The following is a 20358-nucleotide window of genomic DNA, read 5'->3' as shown; positions in this document are numbered from 1 at the left end:
TTTATTTTTCTACCCCTCAGTTTGAAATCCCTAATTGTGAATCAACTTGGATTACAAGTCCTATACAGTATGTGCCAGTTCTCAAAGCGCTCCTCTGCCAGCACAGAGTGGACGATTTCTCAGAGTGATCCAGCAGTATGCAACCCAAGGTTGGGAGACCCCTGGTCTCATTGCCACCCTGGTTAAACCCGGAGCTGGCTTGCGGTCCTGTGGGTCTCTGTTCACCTTCCTCTAGGTTGATGCTGCTTCTGTAGTGGGTTAGTCCCAAGCGACCACGTACTGGACAAAGTGATTACACAGATGGATGGATGGATGGATGATGGTTAGGAGTTGTGTACCTTCATTTTGCAAAAACAAATCTTAAGTATTTCTAAGGCTAAATCAAATGCTTTTTCAAAAAAAGTGCAGTAAGTCTATTCATTTTAAATACATACAGTAGAAATGTGCCTACAGTGTATGTTAAAAAATAATTTTCATAATAAAACACAATGCCGATTGTATTTGTGCCCTTGTTAAACATTTTGCATTTCCCTTATTTTATTCATTAACAGCATGTGCTGGGCTGTCAGCCATAACTGAGGTGGTCTGAAGAAGTTACTGTACGATCAACAATACAGTACACTGCATGTGAGCACTACAGTAAGTGTGTCAGCACCCCTGTTCTGTCTACAGTGTGGATTCTTCCAACCATGGAAAGAACCCTCTCACAGGTAGTGCTGTTGTGGCGGTAAACCCAGGACAACTCAGGACAACCCAGGACAGCAAAAATAAATACAGTCCAGAATTTGCACATTAAAATTCATGATACGAGCAGACATCTGTTTCAAAACTAAGAATTCTTTCCTTTTTGATACATTTCCTTGATACAGTTCCCTATTTTCATAATTTTTTCCACTCCTCAGTGCTGTCAGGTTCTGTGTGTAATGGGATGCCTTTCTGGGATTCTGCACCTGGTATTGTGAGGTTGTGCCAAGTTCCCTTTTCTCTGTAGTTTCCTTTTATATCATTGTATCTATAGGAATTTCTTTAAATATTTTATTTTATATATTTTAAATGTTGTAACACAAACTAGTAAGTAGCAGTGCATCTGAACTACATGTAATATTTAATTTTGAAGTATTTATTTTTTAATTTTATTTTTGCAGAAGGATTGTTAAACTGGCCATTAAGAGGATGAGCTAGTTAACAGTAGTGATCAAGCTAGGTAAAATCAGCTTGAAGCAGAAATAACAATGAAAAAATGTGATATCTTTAATATAAAATTAATTAAGACAAATTATTTGTTTTTGTCTGATAGTAAAATGGATTTCCTTTCATAATATTGGAATATTGTATTCTATATCTGGATAACCTCTTCTGTTTCCTAGCTGGGATTAAACCTAGATTTGTATTATTTGCTGTCGCTGGCTCTGAATACCTACAGTAGTGAACACTGCTGGGTGGTGTACTAATACTGTTTGCATTTACATTTTTTCATTTGGCAGATGCTTTTTTCCAAAGCAACTTACAGTACTATTACATCTGGTGCTCTGCACCATGTATTTCCATTTACCAAAATTATCATCATTAGTACTCACATTCCCAGTATAGACAGAGAAAAGAAGCATGTCTGCATACAGTGTAGGCCAGTGGATCATGACTGTTTCTGTGAGTCTGATTTCCTGAATTGTCCTATGCAGAGTAGTAGAAACTGGTGATGTTAATTGAAAATAAAGTGATATTTTAGGATTCGTTTGGTGAATAAGTTGACATAAAATACATTCATAGAAGATACCAATATGATATCTGAATCTAGAAAGCCTAGGAAGCCCACTCTATAATTTCAATTGCGATTTGTACTGTCATTCTCTGTGAATTAACCTGGTTGTACAGAATTACTTAATGGCTACAGAAGTGCTTCAACACAAAGTTATAAAAAATATGTATTCTAAAGCTGTAGAAATACATTCTATACACCACAATTGAATTTAAAGCATTTTTTCTACTGTGGGTAAAACACCCGGTTGCAAAAAACAAAAAAATTATATTTTGCCATTGTTTACTGCATTGAAATTGAGGATAGCACAATGCTATGCTTGACATAAGGTTTTTAAAGATTTAATTTTTTAAAATTTTAATTTAAAGGTTAATTTTTGTTTATATTCTGAAGACAAAAAAGAGTATTTAACATTATACAAAATGTATAATAAAAATTCTGTCTGTGATTTATATATGTATTGATCCAAAATTCAAAATAACACATTTTATAAATTAATTATTTTGTGTCATTCGGGTGCCATGCTTTTGTTCTAGCTCTGTAGCTTTCTGTATGAATATTTTCTTTCCTAGTTAGCTATACAAGCCTGAGACCACAGAATGTTTTTTCTAATAAATAAAAGAATGTTCTAATTTCCTTTGCTGGGAAAACCTCCCCACAAAGCTCACAACACCTTATTTCCTGCACATAATGATTCAGAAGAGAAACGCACTACATAATATATTTCTGCCCAGAGGGGATTTTAATATCATTTTTGCATCATAATACCTAATATTTTAAATATCTTATTGTTTTTATATATGATCCCAAGCTCAAACAAATACCTTTGGACACCACTATAGTCTTATTGTAAATTTCTACTATATTTTTCAAAGTATTACAATTCTTCAAATTATTAATGGTTATATTAATATAGTAAGCAAATTTGTTTTTATAAATCTATAAATTAATGATTTAAGGGTGGCTCATAAAACATTCTGGAACGTGACTCTCCAGAACTAGTGTTTGACACCCAAGTAAGTAATAAATACACATAAGATTGTTCCCCTAAGGCTGGAACTTAGTGCAAGTGAGTTGTTTTTCACACTAATATTATTTAAAACTTTTTTTTTCACTTCAACGACAGACTCAACTTTTTTAAGGCTATGATATGTGTCCTGGTTCTCAAGCCTGATTATTTTAGTTGGATGGCAGCTTTTTGTAACATAAAAATTGACAGAGAAAAAAGGTGAGAAAACACACAAACAACAAAACAAAAACTGACACATAAGCAGTTATTTGTAATTATGTTGATGTGGCCACATTTGATTTTTGAAGTTTTCGTTTTTTCCAATGTTTTGTTTGCTCTAAAAGTTGTGAGCTCTAGTGTATGTAAAGAAGAGGGTCGTTTTAAAGAGAACTGGCAGATGTACCTGGGCTGTGGTCAGCAGTTGGTCCTGTTCCTTCTGTCTCTGTCCTGCTGCCTATCTTCCAATCAAAATCATCATTGCCATTCTGAGTTAAATGACACACTGCCTCCCAGGACTCTGTGCTTGGCATATTGAAATTGCAGGCACCAGGGGAACCCAGAATATGACCTGAAAGTGATCAACACATCAGTCAAAGTAATGTTTTACAAATCTTTCAAAAATATGCTTGATAATATTTCTTTATATTGGGATTCTGCCAAATTACAGAGGCATCGTACTCAGTATTTAAAAATCTTAAAATACTTCACAAAAATCTTGACCTAATTTAAAAATAGTTTTAATTGTTCTCCTATCTCCCATGTCCTCTTTTTATGGTGGATGTAACTGTCAGAGAACATGAAGACTCTGTCACCACCTATCGGTGCCACCTCAGAGATCTTTGCTTTAATTATACTGGCAGATCCTCCAGTCAGCTGTCACCTGTCACCTACTGACTGCTCTGCACTGCTGTTTAGCCACTTATTGCATATTTAATGTACTGCATCATTTCACTGCTTACCACTGCTTTAAGTTGCATGAGATAAAGTTGTACAGTAAGTCAAATAATAATATTTCTACAAGCTGCTCAAAACCTTGCACGTCAAATGACATACTGTATATAACTTTTTGCTATCTAATCTAAGTCTATCTGTTATAAATGTTGTATAGAAAACTTTAAGGGACCTTGTTACGATCAGTCACTAGAATTATTAGTTTAGGATTTTTTATTTGTACAAAAGAAATGTGCTGTAAATTATGTACTTGTGTACTGTACTTCACAATTTTTTGCTCTCTGGCTCTAAGAGGTCTTCAGAGTGAATGCATAATTCTTTGTTTTAAAAACATTATTTTCAATACAACTGAAACACATACTGTAGTCAAACAGTGATATTTACAGCTAATAAAGGGATAGGCTTATCATTTTTTCATGTGAAGTCTAAGGACTTCAATGGAGAGCACCTGGTGCTGGAGAATCCAATCCAGAAAGTTTTAGAGCTAACCAGCAATTAATGATCATTTTGAAAAAGTACCTGAATATCTTTCAGTTTTCAAGAATTTTCATGTTTGCTTAATTGGTCAATAACCTAAGTGTTCCCAGTTTAATGAAACATGATTTATATGAGATATATTTGGAGATACTATTCAGATTGAGACCCTGTGTGGAGACCCCAACATACTGTACAGACAGACCAAACACTGCAAGAGATGATAACGTGGTAAAGGGAGTTTGGACAACTCAATTTTCACACAATAAGGCTTTTTTACAGCTTCAATGAAACATGTATATTTAAACCTTAACTTGAGCAATCCAGAGGTACTTACCACAGTCTAATTCATCTGATTCATCTTCACAGTCTGGTTTGTAGTCACACACAACATGGGACTCAACACACTTGCCATTCTGACACATGAAGTCTGTGACTTCTGGACATGACCCTGGCAGCTCTGCATCTGAAAAAGAGAAGGATCTACAATCAAAGCCCACTCATTAAGAGGATTGTTTCACATTTAAACACATTTTCTTGAGTTTTCTAACATTTATTTTTAAGCAATAAAACAGTTCTCAAGCTTTTTTTGGCCATGATTTTTTTTTATCAATTAAGGTATCACAGAATATTTTACACCTGGAGCACTTAACAGATGAGACCTTTTTGAGTCACCTTGACTATTAGCTACTGTACAAATAAGGGCCTTCAAGCTTTTTGATTTCAGTACAATACATCTTAGAAAGGGGAAGACAAGTAGTGCGCATAACCTTAGACAGTATTATGTGGTATCGTAAAACAAAGAAGCATAATGCAAGATAAGCTTGACTATAGTCACAGAAAAAAAGAAAAATCACTTTGTACCAAGATTTACTCTGTTTTTTAGAGGCTTCAGAAGGAAAAACAAGATGCTGCAGTTCTTAAGTGAGCAGGTTAACAAAAGAACTAAGAATAAGAAGGCCTTTAAATGTTTATTGAAAAGAACCAAATACTACAGAATTTAAGCTAGTATATATTTGAAATATAAAATATTCTTAATTGATTTCACATTAAAAATGCCTCCAGATCAGATAATCTTAAATCCTAAATTGACATGTTCATGGAATTTAGAGATCATAGAGAGCTTGTTTTGGAAACAGAAGAAGCTCACAAGAAAGAATGCACAGGATCCATATGGAGTGTTGTGAGATTGCAGGGTAGAGAAGTCACACTAATTGTTTTCATACTGTACTGTATGTCCACTAACTGGTGTCGAAACCTTAAAGATTTTTTTTTCTTGGGTGGTGTGGGAGGATGGCAGGTCTAGACAAGATGGCAGATCTTGCCTGGCTCTACCAATCTCCTACAGAGCTAAAGAGTCTCAATCATTGTTAGGCTCAAAAGAAAGAAGCAGAACTCACAACTCTAAGCCTAAAAAAGGGAGCTGTCAAGGCATGTGTCATTGCCCATTCTGTCAGCGTGGGAAGAAGCTGCAGAAACCTTTGCCTATGAAAGAGGAATTACTGTTCCCAGACCTGAGGGTGAATGAGAGGAATTCATTGCCACAGTAAACTAGGAAATGGACGACTCCCAAATGACCAAGGATGAACATGCAAGCCACAGACTGGAGGACGAGGCTATCATCACTGCCTGAGATCAAATCACTTCCATTGCCAGGGCTTGTCACCCACAATAGTAGGCCACCCTGAGAGACGGACAGGAGTGTGCTACCCTTTCCTGAACTTGCCATCCGTGTGATGGCTGTTTTCATCTACAGGATGTTCTGCTGCCAGGGGAATGGAAACAAGCTGCACAGATTATAAGAATGTCAACTAATCAGTACCATGTCAAGTGCTAAACATGTTTTTTGTTAAATGATATTAAATGAGAAGATAATGTTGTGTGTGTACAATGCTGGCATTATTAGAAACAACTATTCTAATTACTGTAAAAAAATTATCCTTTGAGAGAAGTAGTCAAGGAACTGACACAGATTTTGAATCTGTTCTTTCTCTCTCTCAGACTTTTTTCAACTACTTTAAAAACTGTAAGGCACAAATGTTGTTTCATTATAATATTTAAAGATAAGGACATTTTCAGCATCGGGTTTAATACAATTTTAAAACTTTTTAAGGCACTGTATGTCTTAGTAACTCTTTGCATAATGAGTCTTTACAGAGTAATTTGAATTGAATTAATTTATTTTCAAAGGAAAGGTACTTATGCATCAGGAGAGGTGTTTATTTCTATATGATTCAAGGCTTCTCTGTTTGTCATTCAGGAAATAGAAGTACTGCTTAATTACAGCAGTGTAATCATGTTTTATGAATGTTAAAAAATTAATAATTATAGCATAAATGTTTGTTTGCTATGAATTACTTTGCCAGAGGACAAAAAAATGCAACGGTACTAGTTGTCCTGCTAGTTATTAGACAATTTAAAAAATTGGTTTGCAAAAATATCTTCTCAATCAACAGACTACCATGTTACAGATATATTTATATCAGTATATATCTACTGTAAATATGTACTGCAACAATGTATACTGTAACAAATACACTGTATATACATTGATAAAAATGACCCATAGTTTATTATACTGTATATAATAAAACAGAGAACTAGATAAACTGAGATATGATTTCACTAAATAAAACTAAATAAATGAGATCAAGGTGAGGGATATACTAATTTAACGTGAAATAATGCAGCACAACTTTGATTGTACTAAAATCAAAGGACAAAATGATATGATGTGCTCAAAATATAATTGTTCAAGACATTTTGTGCATTCTGGGGGTCTAATTTGTACACCATGTTAATTTTAAATAAACTTACAAAAAGTATAAATTAACTTTAAAACTTTAGTCTCACTCTAAGATTTACTAAATTGTTATTATTTCATTGTTATTACAGAATTGCTTTTGTAATTGCTTCACTAACTCAAGTGATCAAGGCAAACTGAATTTGTAAAACTCATTTTGGAAATGTATATTATTTCAATATAATGATTTCAGGCACCCCTGTGACCCTATATTGGATAAAGTGGGTAGAAAATGAAAGGATGGATGCAAAAAGAAAGTGACAAGGCACAGCTGGCATTAACTCCACCAAAGAAAATGCAATTTCAGTGTAAGAAATTAACCAGCTTTTATTCCAAAATGTCACAAAAATTAATTTAAATCTGGTAAAAAACTACAACTGAAATAATACAACTTCTAGTAATAAAAAGTTAATTTAGAGGTTCAAAGAGCATTTCAGATGTCTTTGATGTATTACAGTATGAACTTTATGATCTCTCATTGTGCATAACACATTACATTCTTACATTCTTTGTCATATTCACTTCAACCTCTTAGTTCCCATGAAGGAAATACTTCTTATTGTTCTCTTCTCACACAACAATAAGTAGAAATAATCTTTCATTTACAAGCATTTCTTTTTCTTTAAAATCATCATGAACTTTAAAGGTCTCACTACTTCAGCCTCAAAAATCAGAATTAGTATAAGACACAGTTTATATATACAGTAGGAACAAGTAAATGTTTATTCCATGCTGAAAGGAAACCTCAAACTATTGCAGAAAGACATCCAAAACCTAGTTCACACCTTTTCCCTTCTCTCAACAACAAATCAGTTTCCTTCTAATCCTATCTATTCATTTGCAGATTTTGACTTTTTGACTTAACACCTCATCAACATCTTATACAGTATACAGTACATCCTTATTAACTACTGTATTTTGTTTTTTTTACACCTCTCTTAAACTCTCTCGACACCACCTGAGTGTCTAAACTGCTTCTCTCCAAGTATTTTGTTCTCCCATACTTTATCAACTGCCAGTTCTCCTCTCTCTCTCATACCTGAAGAAGGCTTCACTTCACTCTTCTCTTTTCAGCATGGAATAAACCTTTACTTGTTTGTTTGCAGCCTAAGCATGTTGATGCATGTTGATGTAGCTACCTACTTCAACAGCTTATATACTGTACATCCTTATTAACTACTCTATTTTGTTTTTTGAACATATGGAAATGACACATGCAAACCCCTGTTCAAAAGTAGGGCGTCCAATCTAAGTCGAGATGTCTCATTACTCTCTCATTTCTCTGATGAGTCAACCCAGCATAGGGTATGTTACAAAAGCATAGGGTACGTTAAAGTATGTCACTCAGTGCTGTCTCAGTAGAGTGATATGCTCCAGAGATCATTTTAAATTCAGAGATAACTTTTTTATTCCAGTTATTGTGTTTTGATCCATATAGTTGAAGAATCATTGTACAAGTATGATAAAATTCTCTGGAGCAATGTTACACCCTACCCAGCCCAGAAGCTCAGGAATCCTGGAGGAAACAGCAACCTCCATGACATATATTTGATATCACTACAGAAAGAATAAGTAACAGTTCAGGATTATTGGTATTGGTCTCATGAGTGGCTAATGACTGACTGCAGGACACGCAGTTTTACAACTGCGTACCTTCAGATAATGGCACTCCAGCAAATTTCTGTGGTTCTGCACATCTTGTCATCACATGGTTACCTAAGTAAAAGTCTTGAAATGCATCTGTTTTACACCCAGTCATGCATCTGTCAGGGTACTGAACATTAAGCATTTTCTGGTCTTTTTGAATCACCAGTTAGGCTGCCTTGAGATTTTCAAGGTAAGACTTACTGCATAGTCGTAAAACTATATTTTTAACCATTACTTCAAAATGAGGAAAAGTGTATTGGCAAATAAAATAATAATTCCTTGCATCTACACAGTTCTGTTCATTCCACAGTTCTTGGCAGGAGGGGACCTACTTAACCTACACTGAAGTGCAGAACACACTTGCGTGACAAAATACTGTAGGTAATAAGATGATGGCAGCCATTCTGCACTAGCATCCTCAATATACAGCAGATTGTCGAAAAGTGAGAAATTGCTTCATCAGTTGAAATAAGAAAACTTTTAACTGATCAGATCAACTGATCTATTGTATTTGCTGGTTATGTTCTCAGAGTTTCAAGGGCATTATTTAACAAATACAGTAACAGAGGCACAAAGAATAAAATAACACCTACTTGGTGCGCAGTTGATAAATTCCAAGTCATCGATAGCAGCTCCCCCACTGAGATCTCTGGATCGAATTCCCAGGAAGATAAGTTCAAAATTCCTCATCTTCCTCAGGGGCACCACAGCTTTGTTCCATTTTTCTCCCTGGTTCCCAGTCTTGTTCCACACTTCAGTGAGACCCTTATCTGTCTAAAAGAAATAGCTTCCTGGTTATCTTACTGTAATGCTTTGAAATGATTGCTTCTAATAAATTCCTAATTCCAACACAACAGACAAATAGATATTTTAGTACCAGACATACTGTATGTGGTATTGATTTTTATTTTGTTATATAATTGGAATTGTGTGTGCTTGAAGAGTAATAATTCCAAATTTAGCATACAATATTCAATACATATTTGTTTTTACAGTTAGTGGTCTGAGCAGAAATGTTTTCTCGGTTTTGTAAAACATTCATTTCCCCTAGGCTCCGAGAGCAGTAATGTGTTGCTATGAAAGTTTATTAAAACAGTCTGGTTAGTCTGAAGAACACAAAACTCATTTGGCTCAACTTCATTGGTTTGCAGGAACAACAAAACAAAATCATCCATCAAAACAACAAAATGACCATAATATCTCTGCAATAAGATAGTCAAATGGATACAGTGAGTTACACTATTAGACTTCGCCTTTAAGGAGAATGTAATATCGGCACGACATGGATTAACAACTTGACGTTTACCTCAAACCTATTTGAAGTTTCTTGTAGAGGGAACTGTCCATGTTGGTTAGGTACAATGGCAAATTTGTATTTAACAGGGAGAATACCCTGTCCCTTACTAGTACAGTACGATGCACCACATACCCGAGATACATACTGTATACAAGTATGTAATACTGATCACAAATTGTTTTAATATTCTTGAAATTTCTAAATTTGTTGTATATGTTGTACATTGCAAGAATGTGCGAAATTACATTACTGTACTTACTGTACAGTGTATTATGGAATAAAAGAAACAAAGAAAAAGAAAGAAAATGAATAAACTTGGAACTATTGGGCAAACATTTAATGATTTCAAATCAGTTATCGTTGGGGTGAATCAACTGAAGTGCAACAGCCCAAAGTGGATAAGGACTAAATGCGATTAACAATATATTATCATTTTATTATACAGTACCTGGTATACGTTAAAATAACATTAATAAATGGAGCTGCCCTTTCAATCACAGTGCCAAGGCATGATAAAAATGTGTATTAAATAGTTTGAAATAGCCTGTTTCTGTTATTTTCCTACAACTTTTTAGTAATTAATTAAATAGAAACCGATAGGTGGAGTTCTAGGGGAGAAGCGGGAGGAGCTCCGCCCTTTCCTCTCTCATTTAATTATCTCTTTCCTATTTAAACCCTAATCCTGCTAACACATATGTCTAGCGTTTTTAAATTCCCTCCTCCTCTTTCTCTCATGTTCGTTTGCATCCAGGTTTCCTCTGGGGGGGAAGTTAAGCCCCACCCCAACCTTGGGATGGCAGCGCCACCTTGACCCTTTCTGGGGAGGTTCTCAAGCGTGAGCTAGAGGGGATCCCCGGCCACATTATTTCCGGGAACTCGAACTTACTAATTCTTGTTCCCTCGGTCCCCTGAGGGTTTATCCCAGTTGCGAGGCAGCGCCTCAAAGCGACTCTGAGCGAGTCGGGGGACTTCGTTCACTTCCTTCTTGAGCAGCTTTCTCTTCATTCTCACCCCCTCGAGCTTTGCCTTTTAAAGTGATTTCTCCAGTCAGGGGTTCCTTCTCTGCCCCCTTGAGGGATTCATTCCCAGTCGTAAAGCAGGGCATCTCACGCGACTCTCAGCGAGTCAAGGGGCTATCTCCTCCTTTCTATCCCCTGAGAGCAGCGCCTGGACGTGAGACAGCACCTCTCAAAGTGACTCTCATGGGAGTCTTCCTCTTCCCTTTCTATCCCCTGAGGGCCTAGCTCCCAGTGGTGAGGCAGGTCCTCTCAAAGTGACTCTCCGTGAGTCAGGGGTGTTCATGTTTTCATGCCCCGCAGGCTGTCGAGTCAGCCAACCCAGTCGGCCACCTGGGCTCCCCCGTGTGGTCTGGGTGCTCTTTTCTCCAACTAACCCCTGCTTCTCCCCTTGAAATATAATATATACTAATTCTTTGAGAATACATTTTCCATATCTTAGACTTGAAAAAAATATTTCTTCAAATCCTTCTGTGTGAGCCGAAGTACAGATTAATTTTTAGAATATGTGTCATTGATCATATGCTTTTTGCTAGATAAAGTATCAGTCTTGCATTGGTAAGGCAATAGCTTGGAGCTGGAGAATATTAAAATTTGTTTTAAATGTATTTCTATATAAGCCAGCTGAATATTCAACACTTACAGTAGTTTACTAGGATTTGTCATCTGTCAAATCATGAAAGAAGTTGCTAATAGTTTTATATCTAAATTATATAATCAAATTATATAAAATACTGACAGCGGCACTTTTTTGAGATACTCTGATTTTTTTCTTGTCATTTTATTTTTTAACCTTATTGTTCAGTGTATTGGCTAACTGTGTATGGCTTCTAAGAAATTATAGGTTGTAATTCTCCTTCCATCAAAAAGTCCTTGGTTTAAAACCTTATATACTGTATATTCATTAAGAGCAGGTTGTGTAGATTTTCTATAGCTGTTGATTGCAGGGCTTTATGTGTACATTGCATTGTGCAAATACAAATCCATCACTTTTGATCTTGTTCTGTTCTTCCATAATATAGGGGCATTTCGTATTTTATTAGGATGCAAGTTTGGTGGGGACACAGGACAATTTGTCTCAACCAGCCATCTGTTTCCAGTATATCCTAGAAGCTTGGGGAACTATATTCTGGATGGGATTCCTGTTATTTGTGCTGTAAATGACTCACACATGATTTATGATAATTTAGAGACATCAGTTATCCTATCCAGTCTTTCATAGGCATGAAGAAACTGAACCATCTAAAAAAAACTTCTGCAGAAACAGGGAGAACACACAAACTGTAAACCAGCATGACCGTAAATCCTTCCACCATGTGACATATCTCCACCTAAAGTGCTAAATGTTCTGTAGGCCTTGTGGGAGTCGCAGTCTCAATTACAGTTTATTAAAGAGATGTGTTTTTTTCCCTTATGTCAGTGAAAGAGTTATACATGTAGTACATTTGTTTGGTGATGCAAGCCTCAACAGGATACAGTATATTTAATTGTCTGAGTTAAGTATTTAATTTATCTTTAGCACTAAAAATATATACTTTGTACAAATATACTGTATATTTTAGGCTTGATGCAGCACCAACCCTTAGCATCGACAGGTCTATAAAATAAAAATACTAATCACTTTAACCATATTTGCATCTATCATAAAACACTTCAAAAACTGTACTGTATTCAAAATAGGCAATTAATTACCAAATGATGTATAAAACAGAAATCTAATTACATTTTATTTGCAGGGTAGATGAGTCACTGGCCACTTTCCATGTCCTAATTCCTTCCCATAGTCTATCTTTCAAATTAAAATTCCATAACAAAAAACATTTCCCAAAAAATGCCATGAAAATATCTCCTCAGCTACTAAGAGTCAGCCATTTATCAACTGCTAAAGAAAACGTATATACAAAAGTAGGATCATAGGATCACACCTATGATCACACTAGGATCACACCTTCCCTCTTCTCTTAACGACAGACTACTATTCTACAAAATTTTCTCCATTCATTGGAAGTTTCATTTCACACCCCTCCACACCTATTCTGACTTCACACCTTTTTATTGGCCTCTCTTTCTGTCTCCTGCTCCTGCCTCTCGCCCTGCCAGCCTTTGTTGTTCCGCTACATTACCTTTGCCTACTGCCTTGTCTCTCTCACACCTGAAGAAGGCTCCACGGCCGAAACGTTGTGTTTTCTCTCTTCCTTTTTTCAGCATGGAATAAACCTATTACTTGTTCCTATACAAAAGTATTATTATTATTAATGTATAATTATTCTTATTATTCTGCAAATGGGGTTATGGTTTGTGTTCTGTGTTAGGAATAGTCCACAAAAGTGAAAGGAATATAACAAACAATCAAGTCAATGTTTTATATTGGCCTTATAGATACATACTGTATGTCAGTGAACTGTTTACTAAATATAATTAATACATGATACAAACTTATTACAATTAATAAATACTACTTTGATTCAGATTATACACACTTCCTATTTCCCCCATTGCCTGTGCCAGGACTACAGTATGATAACACTACTGAAACAAACCAGTGTTGCTAATTCTAAATAAAGGACTGGCCTACTTACCTATGCCTATTTATAACTATGATGAAAATGCACTGTAAGTCTGGTTCTGTTTTCACACGTATTTTTATGTTGGAGAAGAGGAAATACTCATGTACCAAGCGAAAAATTATTTTTAGGATGAAACTAACACCTGCATTGTTTCAAAAACTGTTTAAGAATTATCTAAAGAACAAACACTGCATACAAAGAATGACAATGTAAATTAGAGTTAAGTAGAAAGCAACAGAAACTACAGCAGGACATTATTGTCTTTGTTTAAGCATTCATGATGTTCTGTTACTTACAGTACATGCAACATTTTTAAATCTTTTTATAAGCATTCATATTTTTTAGACTTGCATTTTCTATATACACAATTTCTAATGTACCTGGCACAATAGCACAGTGAGGAATTTAGTTTGCTGAGATACTTCTGCAGGGGTTTGTCAATCATAGGTCATATGTATATAATATGCATTCAAATCAATTGATTGGCCAGTCAAAGGCACAGCTGTAATCCTGCTGTAGACTTATTAGGCTTGGAATTTAAACAGTAAGGTTCTTAGTCTTAGGGTATGCTAAGGAAGGATAGACTTAAATAAAAAAGGTAAAGACAGCTGAGTGTCATGAAAAGACTGAAACATGAATACAATGTGATTAAGATATGTTTAAGATATGTTTTCTTTGGCCTGGATCTGACTTTGGTTGTTGCTTTCTAATTTTTATTAAGCACATTCTGCTGTAATGTTAACTTCAGAGACAAATATTACATACTGTATACAAAGAACACTCCAGTTTTCTGAATCTCACCCTCAACTGAGTGAGACCCCGAGTGTCATCCCACAGCTACTAATCCACACAGAGGCAATTTAAAAGATATGAAACATAAATCTCCCAATTGCCTCAAAAATACAACAGGGTTCTGAAGGTGCACCTAAAATAAATTAACATGTAGCCTATGTGAAGCTGTTTTTGTTACTCACCACTGCAGCATGATAACATCTTGCCAATACAGTATATTGTTGAGTATGTTCTAAATATTTTTTATCAATAGAGTAAACAAAAGACCAAGTGTGAACAACACATTTAATTTTAATTTAACGTATGTGATTTTAACAAAATGGTGGTAAATACTCACAAATTACTATTGAACACTTAGAAATTAGCCCCTGGATACCATATGCATTTCATTTGTTATGGCAGGGTTACGGTAAGCATTGAGATTACATTTACAGACTAAGAATGGGGTTAGAACTTTATTGCTACACTATCTAATAGATCATAAAAGTGTGGTCTAGTTACTTGGCAAAGACTCATTTATACAATGTTGTAGATCAAATTTTATTTTTTTTTCCTATAAAAGAATATTAAGTGTAGTACATCAATGCATAATGTGAAGTATACAGTATATTTAAATAGTAATTTAAGGTGTTTGAGAAAACTTTACCTACTTGCAATGATTAATATACATATGGCATAATTAATTGTTTAAACCGAAATAGGACTATTACAATTTTTTAAATAGCGCAATTCCTTACATAACTGACCCAGTTTATTGTTATTTGCCAAGGTAAGTTCTGATATGACAAATGGAATGTACTGCTCTCTGTAAAGGAACCCAATTTTAAATCTGCTGAATCGTCAAAGGCTAAAACAGGGACAGATGCAATCAATCTACAATTGTTATATAACTCCTGAGAGTAAGCTTTTTTAGCTTTGTAATGAACTATTTTTATTTATTTCCCTTAACATCATATTCCTGACCCCATTATGCATACAATCATCAAGGTTAAATAAATCTGTATTTGTATAAATTAATTACTTCATACTCATAGTGTACATTAATAAAAGTGTTTTCACTAGGCTCTGTAATATAACCACACTAGAAAAGCAGTCTAGTGTCTTTTTGCTTAATCTGATAAAATAAAACTCAGTCTGTAAATGAAAAAAAAAATCTTCTCATAGAATGAAAATGTCTCAATTTCTGTACTTGAACTATTAATGCCAGAACACAATGTGTTATGCAATTCTGCATTTGATATATTGAACTCATCATTTAACCAAAGTATGTTTAGTTTCAATCCATCCACATACATGGAACAGAAATTTCAGATATGAAAGATATTTTTTTTCCTATGGGATTTATTTCTATTTTAAAAACACAATTCCTGAAATAGGGCTTAATTAAAAAAAACAAATATAATTCTCTACAGTACAACATTTGTATTAATTATTAATCAAAATGGAAGAATTAATTAAAAAATATAAATATTGCAGATAAACTCTCCTAGCACCCTTCTACAGTATATTGAACGTGCTGTTAAGATGAAACAATTTATATTCAAGGCTCTTCCATTTGAGTGCCGACTGTCATAGTGACATTCAAATAAAGATTGTTTTGATTTTTTTCTAAGAGTATATTTAGATAAAAATCACATTGAATTCAACTTAAAAATATATCTTACAAAATTAAGTAATCCTGAAACAAAATTAGTTTTGATGTACATTTTAAAGTAGTTCATCTTTCTTCTGCATGCTTCCTTCAGCTGTATCTGGGTGACACTGGCTGAGAATAAATGGAAGATATCTACTGTAAGATGCCCTTTGCCTTAGAAGCCAGTTCCCTTCTCTTATCTTTTTCTTCAGTGCTTGCTGCTGAATGATCTTACCAATAATCATCACAAGTCTTGTTCTAACAATCTCTGGAGGCTCTTCTACATTTTCCTCCATCTTAGCTAATGAGTTTATTTTTCTGCTCCAACTCAATCCTCACTCCTCTGCCTCATGGTCCTCCACAGGCTCTTCCTCTTCCTTCTCCTTCAGACCTTTCTCTGACTCAGTCACCATCGCTTCGCTCCTGGCCTAAAAACCTACAACATGCATTCAGGACCCTCTCTCTACCCACCTTCTCATCTGAGCTATAGCCTTGTCTCTCTTTACCCCTTCCCCACTAAAAGTCTGAAAAGGGCAGCACACCACCTCTTCTCTATTTAACTCAGTCAGCACTTGCAGTTTGACTCTTACTAGTCTGGCTTTTGCTACAGTATCTTCCTTTTCATCTGTCTTTGACCTCTCTGCTGTCTTTGACACTAACCTTCTGACAGCACTTGCTGATCTGGGAATCTCTGGCACTACTTACACCTGATTCCGCACCAAACTTGCTGATTGCAAGTACTAGGTTTCCTGGCACAGCTCATACTCTGCACCCACTGGAGTTGCACAACGCTCTGTGCTGGGTGCTGTAGCGGCGAGGCTTAATAATAAGGCAGAATTAAGTGTTTCTGAGCTTCCCAAATGAGGCCCCATTTCTCTGTTAATCTCTGTGGTGCAGCCACAGAGAAACTATTCATGCAAGATGTTTTCTTTTGATAAGGACAGCTCCCAAAGGGGGATGCACTTAGCTAAGCCTGGCTATCATGATCAATGGTCATGCATTGGTGCCTATCTGTCTAGGGAGTGCGAGTTGGACATCTGGATTGCATTCCTAAGTGTCAGGACTAAGTGATTCATATCTCACCTTGATCAACCAATCAGGGACTGGTAGGGCCGAGTAACCCACGTGGGACTCTGATGCCCATGGAACTTTCAGCCAATCAATGAGCTGAAGTTCCTCCAGGTAAAAACAGGCAACACAGAGAGCCTGAGAGATTCAGATTCAGATTCAGATTGAGATTCAGTTTCAGATTCAGATTCAACAATTCTAAAGGGAATTCAAAGGAGAATCCCAAGGGCAGGACATTCTCGCAGCGCCCCTCCTGACCATCCTGAGACTCAGCCCGGACAACCACAGAACGGCCAGTGTGTCCGAGTGCCAGAACTTTCCTTTGTTCTAAGAGTCTAGTGTGGAGGTTGCCAGAGAGTAACCAGCAGCAGGCCTCGTGAACAGGTCGGAACTGTGGACAGCTGAATTACTATTCAGAACAAGCTCTTCATCAGGAACGAACCGGTCCTCTTCCTGACTTGCTGGGACCCACAGTCATCTTTTCTCCTGTGCACAAACTTTGCTAGTTAAAGCCAACAGTGAGCATCAGCAGCGCACCGTCGCAAGCCGCACAGCACAGCCTGGCACGTAGCCAGAGAGCGCGGATTGGACAGCAACAGCCTGCAACTGTTTCTTTGTGCCCGCAGGAGATCTGAATCCCCAAAGATTGGATGAGTATTCAACTTCAATGCATTACAGCTCGAGAATTCAATTGTTATCCCAACCAGTTGATATCAATTTAATTCCTAAGAGTTATGTACTTGTTTGAGTATCTAATGTAGAAGTTGTAACCAAGTTCACTTTACGAAACGGTCTTAATGAATGATATACTGAACGTATGTCCTCTTGATATGTGTAACACTTTGTAACTGATTGAATATATACCTTTTATATTCTGATAACCCTCTCGATAAGATCTGTTAGGTTTACATGCATATTCTATGTATTAATAAATGTATCCTCGTGTGTTAGTACATGTGTGTGTGCGTTGTTTGAGTTATGTCGCATGGTTGGATTCTAAAGCCATCAAAAGAATCAACTTTGTGATTTACTGCTACAATTAATAATTGTCTCAGTAAATGCCCAAACCCTACAGAACTGGTGCCTTCAGAGAGCCACTATGATTACATATTTGGCGTCCCTGAACCGGTTTTCCCTACATTATTTGGCGTCCCTGGGCCGGCTTAATCTACAGTGCCCTGCACTCCTCTCTTTAATTGACGTGCTCCCTAAGGTCTATGAAATCCTCCCACAGGTTTTCATACCACTTCAATGCAGATAATGCTCAGATACATCTGTTTTCCACACTGCTATTCATATCTCCTCCCATATTAATTCTCATGGATGCACTCCCAACATCTTAAATTAAACCTTTTGCATCATCTCCCTCCTCCTCTGTTAAAAACAGCCATGTCATTCTTGACCCCTCTCTCTCTAATTCCCATTAACTATTCTATTACAGATCACGGTGTTTTCTTGCCTGGATTACTGTACCTTCCTTGCCTACCAGCTATTCATTCAATTCATTCAGACATCTACCACAGACTATTTGCAGTCTCTCATACATTTTCTATATTCCCCCAGACTTAGTTTTGACAGGAATATAAACTAGTTTCCATGATTTTAAATAAAAACATGAAGAGCAACTTGCAACACAGTTGCAAAAACTTGGCAAAAACTACCCTTTACTAACGATTAATTGCTTGGTTATTAAAAAGGACAGCAGGAACTCTGCCTCTTACTCTTCTTTATTGATGACATACTGTAACTAATGACAGCAACAGCTGAGGGAATGGAAAAATATTTTACCTGCTTATGTAGAAGGAAATGCTTTCATACTGTGACAAATATTGCTTTCATACTGTGAAAACAGTGACAGAATCTAGACTGTAACTGAAAAAACAGCTCTAGAAAAAAGGCTAGAGTAAAGGGTATATCCCATAGAAATTAGATGCTCAGTAAACAAGTGGTGAAAATGTACTCAGGGGAAACAGCAAAAGGTTTTATTCTTATGTGATTTTGTTAACAAGTAGGTTAAATCTGCTGGCACTTTTAACAAATAACAAATAATGGCTCATTAGAGTGACTGCTTTTAAACAGTTTTGTACTGCTTATCTTGGATAGTTTTCAATTCCTATTGACATAGTGTGGTTCTTTAAGAGGGAACATACTGCCAGAAGAAGGGAGAGACTGATTGGTTTTATTTTCCTTGGAAGAACAATATTTTCTTCTGAAGCAAAGTTGGAGTCAAACTGAAAATCTTACTCTACAAGAATTGTTAAAGTATCCCTATTTAGACTACTTTTGTTTCTGGGACAAAATAATTACCTTCCTGACAACAGCAAAAGAGCCAAGTAAGTATTTTTGTATTATCTGGGGAAACGTTCTGACTTTTCTTTATTGAAATGTCTCTGTGTAACTTATGTCTCTGAAATGTAACAGTCCTATAAATATTTACTAGGTTTCTGACCTTATCTGTTTCTTTCAACCAGCTCTATTGTTCCAACCTAGCTAATGACTTTAAGCTATATAGGTGCTTGTAAATACTAATTGTATGAGTCTGAGAGTCTACAATATAGAGATAGAGCTGTCCAATTAAAGGCCAGCCATCTCTTACATTGAGAACTGAATACATGTAGTGTTCTAGAATGTCCTAATAAAGTGTCAACATTATAACTCATTCTCCATTTCCAGTACACGGTTTCAGAAGTGCTGGAACCAGTGAATGCATCCAACAGAAGCTTAGAAAAGAGAATTTTATGAAGAGCATGCCAAAGTTATTCATTCAGAGCCTTTTGACTTTATTTAGCCATCTTCATTGCCTTTTGGGAAGCAAGGTTTCTCTAAAGGGTGGCATATCGGCACAGTAGTTAGCATCAGTGTCCTGCAGAAATGGGGACCTGGGTTCAATTGTGGATATGGGGTGCTATCTGTGTGGAGCTGGAATGTTTTCTCTAAGTTTGCCAGGGTTTCCTCTGGTTTTCTCCCACAGTCCAATGGCATACAGATGGGCTAATTCGCTTCTAGGAAAATTGGTGTGATTGTATTTGTGTCTGTGTATGCCTAGCAATGGACTGGAGTCCCATTCAGGGTACATCTTGCCTTGCAGCCACTTGCCAGGATAGGCTCCGGTGACCCTGAATTGCATGAAGTGGTAAGAAAATAGTTTGATTGACGTTTCTCTAAATGTTGACAAATTCTATAATAAGGTGGATGACACCATACAGCTTGTATTATAGGTCCTTTCCTGTGTTTATGATATTCAAGAAGATTTTTTTCTACATGAGACATCCAGTCTTTGTGTGAAGAGAACAATGCCGTCATGCCAGCGGTATGATGGAGACTGGGTCAAGAGAATCCACTGTT

The 20358-nt window shown here is 36.2% G+C and overlaps 1 protein-coding gene across 1 annotated transcript in view; it reads right to left on the bottom strand.

Annotated features, from left to right (window-relative positions):
- Window positions 1–20358, bottom strand: part of malrd1 (MAM and LDL receptor class A domain containing 1) — a 175606-nt gene that overhangs the window by 36760 nt on the left and 118488 nt on the right. The window contains exons 38-40 of the mRNA XM_069191079.1: window positions 9234–9414; window positions 4528–4656; window positions 3169–3333 (exon numbers count right to left, since the gene is read on the bottom strand). Of these exons, the coding sequence (XP_069047180.1) occupies window positions 3169–3333; window positions 4528–4656; window positions 9234–9414 (475 nt within the window). The remainder of the gene's footprint in view (window positions 1–3168; window positions 3334–4527; window positions 4657–9233; window positions 9415–20358) is intronic.

Source organism: Lepisosteus oculatus, chromosome 6, assembly GCF_040954835.1.
Source record: "Lepisosteus oculatus isolate fLepOcu1 chromosome 6, fLepOcu1.hap2, whole genome shotgun sequence".
In the NCBI taxonomy this organism is placed as follows: Eukaryota; Metazoa; Chordata; class Actinopteri; order Semionotiformes; family Lepisosteidae; genus Lepisosteus; species Lepisosteus oculatus.
Note: the sequence above shows the minus strand (reverse complement) of the source record. Positions and strands in the feature narration are given on the sequence as shown.